This window comes from Lolium rigidum, chromosome 6, assembly GCF_022539505.1.
Source record: "Lolium rigidum isolate FL_2022 chromosome 6, APGP_CSIRO_Lrig_0.1, whole genome shotgun sequence".
NCBI classification, from domain to species: Eukaryota; Viridiplantae; Streptophyta; class Magnoliopsida; order Poales; family Poaceae; genus Lolium; species Lolium rigidum.
In genome coordinates, this window is record NC_061513.1 from 111,205,494 (window position 1) to 111,212,699 (window position 7,206).

Consider the following 7,206-nt stretch of genomic DNA (forward strand, 5'->3'; position numbering starts at 1 on the left):
GATGTGGTGGAGGGCGGTGGCCAGGGCTCGCCGGCGGATCGCGGGGACGCGGCCGGCGTCCACGGCGGCGGGGGCGGGGGCGGGGGCGGAGAGGATCAGCCGCGCCGTGGTCGTGCCGCGGTTCGGCGGGCCCGAGGTGCTGGAGCTGAGGCAGGGGGTGCCCGTCCCCGATCTGAAGCCCGGGGAGGTGCTCGTGCGCGCGCGCGCCGTCTCCATCAACCCCCTCGACCTGCGAGTGAGCACTCCATTTTGGATACCCCCTCCCCGCCCCTACCTTGGGATTTAATGTGGCGAAATATTGTTCACAATATTTTTTTGTTTCTGAAATATTATTCACAAATATTTTTTGTTTCTGAAATGTTGGGGATTGAGATTAGCTTTGAGGTGGTGCTGGAGCTCTTTAATTGGAAAATATGAGAATAACTTGGACCGTTGGGCGTCTGGTTTACCTGAACCTAACACATTTTGGGAAAAAAAAATCCATCATGGCATTTGCTACTGAACAGAGTGAGGATTACTGCTACGTGAATGAAAGATATAGTATAATATGTACATTGGACTTATATATAACTGTTGTTTTCCAAAAGACATATATTGTGTGCTCTGTCTATCAGAAAATGTCCTGTTAGAAGCCTGAAATTTAGTAAACAGTCAGATAGACTGGCGCCGAAATAAAATTAGTTATACTGCAAATGAGACGTGTTATTCTCTTCTCAGAATAATGAACCCGCTTTCAATTGTTTGGGTGTTTACTTGCTAAAAGGTATTATCTATCTGCAGATGCGTTCTGGTTATGGCCGCTGCATATTCGAGCCACTCCTACCTCTGATCATTGGCCGGGACATCAGTGGAGAAGTTGCAGCTACAGGGACCTCGGTGTCGTCATTTTCCATTGGGCAGGAAGTGTATGGTGCATTGCATCCAACAGCTATCAGAGGGACATGCGCTGATTATGCGATTCTTTCGCAGGATGAGATTACTCCTAAACCATCTACGCTCACCCACGTGGTAGGAGTTCTTGGAATAATTTCCTTTCCATCCTAGCATTCCTTCAAAAGTCTAATTTCAGGAATATTCGGTTTTTTCACCTAGATTACTCAACATTCCACTATGATATTTTCAGTTTCTAATATATAGAAGTTATCCATTTCAAGGATGTACAATGTGATAGTTTGAGCAACGAGTCAGTGTTATTTCTTATGTGTAGTATTGGAGAGAAGAATATTCTTCTTTCTTAAGTTGATTACTGAAGGCTTAGTTTTTTGTTCACGTTGTTTGCTTGTCAAAAAGGCTACTTACAAGTTGCTAGACCTTTTTTTTATATCACAGGAGGCTAGTGCAATTCCGTTTGCTGCGTTGACTGCATGGCGTGCTTTACATGGTACTGCTGGAATTTCTGAAGGGTATGTCCTGTTATACTGCTCAGTTTATTTTTTTAAGATGTTATACTCCTCAGTTTGGTAGCAGACAGGAAGGTGCCTTTATTGCTGTTTCCTACAGTTTGGTTGACTTACTGAAAAAGTGAAAATCTAGAATTGGCTCTGCTAGTTATATTTTCAGTTTATGCAACAAATATTCACAATTTATATGCAATAGGTTGATTTATTATTTGTGCTGAATTTCTGTGGCAGTTATATTTGGCTCCTCCTGTTTTGCGTATTCAGAAGCCAGCCATAAGCATGCTACTTTCAAAAGTTTATTCATGGAAAATTTAGGAATATTTGCAATTGTTTGTTACATTTTGCGTTACACTTCTTTTCGGCTTCTATTACAGTAGCTCTGCAGGAAGCCAGCTGAAGTTCCTTTTGATCGTTCTGAAAACCAATCTGTTAGTTAGGCCAACTGCATGTGCTCAAGCTTGTCATTGTCAGCATTACCATCTATATTTTATTGAGTGCAAGCATCTGTAAGTTATTTTGTCTATTCATATGAACTGAATGCAATCAATTTCTGATTTAGACAAAGAGTGCTTGTGATTGGCGGAGGAGGAGCGGTTGGGCTATCGGCTGTTCAGCTTGCAGTAGCAGCAGGGTGTAGTGTTTCTGCTACCTGTGGAGCCCAAAGTATTGAGCAAGTTTTGGCGGCTGGTGCTGAAAAAGCTATTGATTACACCACTGAGGTGAAAATCCTTCAGAAGTCAGAACTCTTGACCTTATATTTATTTACCATAACGATGTAGTGAAGCTATTGATCTTCAGTATTTTGACCTCCTCAACATAGGCAAGTCATCGTGTCACTGTAGTTTTTGTTGTGTGAGCCAATAAGTTCATGCATAAATGGAGAAAAGGGAAGTCAGAATCACCTATTTCCCTGTCCAGTTTGATCCATAGTGCTGAACTGCTGAACACAAAGAAGTGCTTGGTTTTGTGTATCATCATCTTTTTTTTTTGGTGCTGAATCTCCCATTTCTCTTACGAGGCTACAGAGTTGCAATACTACATTTGCAATTTAGCAGGATGTGGCTTTACTTGGGTTTAGTGCTACTGCTATTTCTTGGCCATACTGTTGGAGTCTTGGTGCCCACTGCCCAGTAGTTCTTTGTGTAGCCTTGAGATATTGTCAACTCCATCTGTCTACGTAATCTGATATATAAGTATGAGTGACATAAGATTGGAATTCCTTAGCTATTCTCCCTAGCTGACAAACCAGTTAAGAACTTTGTGTCAGGGGCAAGAATCTTGTCTGCAGTTTGATGAAATTATTAAGCCAGCGCTACCCATATATGTTGAGTTTCTTTTCAAGAAATTCCCTACCCTTGAATACTATTTTCTTATATTGTTCATGTTTTATGTTGTACATCACAGGATACTGAATCAGCAGTTACCGGAAAGTTTGATGCTGTGTTAGATACTATAGGAGTACCTGAAACTGAAAGAAGCGGCATTAATCTTCTGAGGAGAGGTGGACATTATATGACCCTTCAGGTAATCAATCTGCAATGCTCAATTTTTCTGCGTTTTTCCTTCGTTTCTCCTTTCCTGAATGTTTTTCTTTTTACGTGATTAGGGAGAAGCAGCTGCACTAGCAGACAGATACGGATTAATTGTGGGACTTCCTGCTGCTACTGCTGCTTTACTAAACAAACAGATGCAGTATCGTTGTTCTCATGGAATAGGTAAAGAGCTTTTTGCAATACATATTTTGATCAATCCGAATAATTTGTTTTCAGAACTTGTGATGTCTGATGGCTATAAAACCGTTGAGGCCATCAATCCCAACGAATAAGCAGATTGCTGCCAACTAGAACTTGGTAGTAATGGGCCAGGAAAATGCTGTTTTAGCAAGAAAAGAAAGCTGACAAGAAATTAAAAATGCTTTCTTTTGTCGAGTTACAAAGACAACCAGGATTTGGTTGTGCATCATTGCATGACTGTGTGCATATGCATCTTCGTTTTTCAATGATCCATAGGTGTCACTCTTCATGATTTGCCATGTTTTTTTATGAGTGCAATACTTTAGAGAAGCCTTTTAGCTACAAGTCTAGGTAGCATACATACCATAATTTATGTAAGATTTTCTTAACTCGTGTTGTTCCCATCCAATTTTCAGAATATTGTTGGACTTACATGAGAGCTGACCCTGAAGGTCTTCATGAGATCCAGAGGCTGTCTGGAGCTGGAAAATTACAGATACCCGTGGAGAAGACGTTTCCTATCAGTCAAGTAAAAGCAGCTCATGAGGCCAAGGAGAAAAGACTGGTGCCTGGCAAGGTGGTTCTAGAGTTCGACTAGCGTTAACAGGATTTTGCCCGACAGACACAGAAGGACTGAACGTATCTTAATTGTATGAAGTTTTTTTGTTCTTTGAAATTTAAGCCGCTTTGATGCTCTAAATTTTCTTGTTCTCTAGATCCAGGTCATCATATCAGAATTTAGTGTAAATGCAGTAAATAATGATGTGCAATACGGAAAGACTTGTTTCAAAGTATCACGGTCATATTTCAGATGCATTTTTTTCTCCTTCAGTCGGAATACGTTTGAACTTTAGACATAAAGGTGGCATATATATGTGTGAACCAGAAAAGATTAGTCCCATGATTAGAACATAAAGCAGCAAATCCGAGGAATGATGAAGGCGACTACATAACCCTTTGGCCTTTCTGCTGAAACAGTTAGCTTAGCACGATGCATGTATATTGTATATTTGTATTTGTACTGTAGAAGCTATTGGAGCGACAGTTGTGATCTTTGAAGCTGCATCAAGTCACATCTCTTTCGTAGTGCATATACATTCTCCGGTGAGAAACTGGCTTCCTGACAAGTTCCTCAATGTTGGTTCCGTTCTATAATCAGCTAGTAGCTCGATACCAAAGCATTACCACGTTACACCATGAAAAACACTTCCATGCCACAAACAATGCCGTGTTCTCGAGGGAAGAAATTACCACTTCAGTTAGTAACCTAGATAGAGCAACGTTTAGTTGGTCTCTAAAATACCAGAACTCTGAACACGAAGCGACTACAATTCCAGGCATCTTATCAAGATCAGGATCTCATCGTCTATTGAACAGCTCCAACATCACACCAAAACTCTCCAGACCTCTCGGGACACTATTCACATCACGCGCTACAGAAGTCTAAGACATTCACCCATTGAACCGACACGATCGAGTCATGCAAGTAGCTAACTACATTCTACAGAGGCAATCTGCGTATGTCATTTCAGAAAGCAGCGTTGCCATGGCAGCTAAACAGCTGTGGGTTGCTGAGTACCACCACCTTGTGCTGCTGGCTGCGCAAGGCTGAAGTTGAGGAGCCTTGGGAGAACCCACCCCCCACCCCCTGTCCGCATCTCCATCTCATCAAGCTTCTGCATCATGATCTGCTTTTCCATGTCGAGTTCGTCCAACCTTTTCTTTATCGCCTGCCATTTTGAAACACGAGCAGATGATTATCTCTGAAGAATAATCGAGAAGATTACAGGGAATGATCAAAATCAACTGCCATCAAGTTTGTTTTGTCTCTTAGACGTGGAGTATACAGTTTGTGTTACTCAGATCCTGTCAATGGTCATGTAAGCGCAGGATAAATGAAATGCACAGGTGTACAACTGAATTCAGAAACTAGAGTCCCTGAACAAACTATTACTTTCTTAAGCAGATTTGCTCGTGATATTATCCTGGAAATCTCGTGACCAAAATTTGAAACATGGAAGTGTCCTAACATTGATTTCTCCATGACAACAATTTGATTGTTTCAGACAAATAAAAAAAGAGAACAACGGAACCAATCATCTTACCTCCAGTTCCTGCTTACGGATCTCTTCTTTTCTGGCTTCTGACCTAGCACTTCTTTGCACCTCATAGATTATGGCAGCACAAGCGGCCTAAAGTATCATGTGAGAACTCATGTTAGGTGTAATCATCTGCTATCACACAATCAAATATTTGTAGGGTCTAAAGAATAAGGACAAAGATTACAACAGACATCAAATTCTACAGTTGTTGGATATTAAGTTGTTCCATATGCACTTAAATGAAACTGTTAAATAAATTTCTATTAAGATCTATCTCAGTCAGAGCATGAAAGTCAAGAATACTTACCGAGAAAACGAACAGTTCACCGAGAAGATCTGCGGCAGATTGAATAGCTTTCTCCTCATTCAGGGGCCGAATGTGAATGTCAAGTGCACGTCCATGAAGTCGCCTCTGCATATTTGTTGCTAAACGATGGTTTGCCTGAAAATAGTATGTCACACACTTTGTCAGTACAAGAACCACACAGTAAGATCCAAACTGAACTGAAGATCTGTTTACTACGTGCAAGAGGACTGTCACACATCAAAATTATAATTCTCTCAACAGAACAGTAAGCGGAAAAGAACAGCCAACTTGCCACTGAAATAGGACAAAACTGTTACTCAGTTACTCTATGAGTAAACCTTAACCATAGAAAATTCAGAAGCCTTTTCGAGTTCAGATTCATGAAGCAACGCGGCATTTTGATGGTAACGGTCATTGCAAAATATAACAGCACACAGCGTTGCACAATGCACATCACCAATCATTCTGAACTGCTGCAAGACTATAGGGCATCAATTGAGTTTGTGGTCTGTCATTGCTTAGATATATAATCCTCTTGTGATAGCTCAAGATAAAAAAATTCAAATAACTCTTGCCATCAGATCAGCTTGCGGCAACAATGTGGATCAATATACATTTGCAGTTGCAGGAATCGAATTTTGCAAAACGGCATTGCAAGTTATTGATGCAAAACTGAAGCATGTGTGCACAACAACTACCTATTCTAGTATTATCATAATTCGCCAAAAATCACCAAAGTCTAATCCCTTCTAAAACATCCCTCATGGCCTGATGCCCTCATCACAGAACACGGAGAACTAAATCGCCGATTCCACACATATCGGACCAATGCTATATATTAGCAACAAATTAACCCAGGCCCTCATGCTTTCCTCTTAAGCATTTCATCATCCACGTCCCCTGCTTTAAATCGTAAACGAAGATGTCCAACAAGCACGGAAGAAACGTCCGCTCCAACCTCCCGAATCGTTCCGTATCAAGCAGCCCAAACTTGGGGACAGCAACAAGAACCACCCGGTAGAAGTAGAACCCCAACGTACGTACTTACGCGCGGCGATCCAAACATCGCAAAGGAAAAGGGGATCGAACGCGTACGGACGAGTTTCACAGGCGGGTAAAATAGCGGAGGCGAGGGTCACCTGCGCGAGGCCGATGATGAACCCGCGGAACTTGGGGTGGACGCCGGCGTGGTGCTTGAGGCGGCCGGCGATGGGCTTGCTCAGCGTCCGGAACGCGAGCGAGCCGAGCTTCACCAGCGGCAGCACCATGGCGTCCTCCTGTCGGGCTGCCGATGCTCGAGAAGTTGGGGGAGAAGATGCGGCGGGCGCCGGCGCGTGGCGGAGTTTGTTGCTGGTTTGGCCCTACTTTTCTTGGAGAGGAAGGAGAGGGGACTCGGGGTGTAGAAAGAGTGGGAGCAGCCGTTCGCTTATTGTACAAGTCGGTCGCTAATTTGATTTCCCGTGTCCAATGCTAACTACCTATAGGAAAAACAAAATAATTGTCAGCGTTCAGATTTGAATCCAGCGACCACTACAATTTTATTGAAAAACGGAGACCTACACCAAATCAAGCTGCCGCTAGAAGAAAAGCTGGTCTTTGCGCCGGCCTCCTTGTCTCTTCTTTCTTGTGAGTTGTGACCGTTCCGGCGTCACGAGATGGGTGAA

The 7,206-nt window shown here is 42.6% G+C and overlaps 2 protein-coding genes across 2 annotated transcripts; one reads left to right on the top strand and one right to left on the bottom strand.

The window, feature by feature from the left end:
* Positions 1–3,927, top strand: LOC124660787 (reticulon-4-interacting protein 1, mitochondrial). Its single transcript, XM_047198620.1, has 7 exons — positions 1–235; positions 781–1,008; positions 1,330–1,403; positions 1,960–2,119; positions 2,805–2,924; positions 3,007–3,115; positions 3,550–3,927. Exons 1-7 carry the CDS (start codon positions 2–4, stop codon positions 3,729–3,731), a joined length of 1,107 nt encoding a protein of 368 aa, XP_047054576.1. The 5' UTR covers position 1; the 3' UTR covers positions 3,732–3,927.
* Positions 3,928–4,429: 502 nt separating this feature from the next.
* Positions 4,430–6,810, bottom strand: LOC124668631 (OPA3-like protein). Its single transcript, XM_047205737.1, has 4 exons — positions 6,682–6,810; positions 5,543–5,677; positions 5,239–5,325; positions 4,430–4,863 (listed from the first exon to the last, which is right to left on the bottom strand). Exons 1-4 carry the CDS (start codon positions 6,808–6,810, stop codon positions 4,687–4,689), a joined length of 528 nt encoding a protein of 175 aa, XP_047061693.1. The 3' UTR covers positions 4,430–4,686.
* Between the last annotated feature and the right edge of the window lie 396 nt (positions 6,811–7,206).

What these genes read in the sequence shown, in the direction of transcription:
- LOC124660787 (XM_047198620.1), top strand. Translation starts at nt 2, where the DNA reads ATGTGGTGGAGGGCGGTGGCCAGGGCTCGCCGGCGGATCGCGGGGACG. An exon ending in TCAACCCCCTCGACCTGCGA is followed by an intron (nt 236 to 780) that starts GTGAGCACTCCA and finishes ATCTATCTGCAG; the next exon opens with ATGCGTTCTGGTTATGGCCG. An exon ending in ACTGCTGGAATTTCTGAAGG is followed by an intron (nt 1,404 to 1,959) that starts GTATGTCCTGTT and finishes TTTCTGATTTAG; the next exon opens with ACAAAGAGTGCTTGTGATTG.
- LOC124668631 (XM_047205737.1), bottom strand. Translation starts at nt 6,810, where the DNA reads ATGGTGCTGCCGCTGGTGAAGCTCGGCTCGCTCGCGTTCCGGACGCTG. An exon ending in TCATCATCGGCCTCGCGCAG is followed by an intron (nt 5,678 to 6,681) that starts GTGACCCTCGCC and finishes TACTATTTTCAG; the next exon opens with GCAAACCATCGTTTAGCAAC. An exon ending in GTGAACTGTTCGTTTTCTCG is followed by an intron (nt 5,326 to 5,542) that starts GTAAGTATTCTT and finishes ATGATACTTTAG; the next exon opens with GCCGCTTGTGCTGCCATAAT.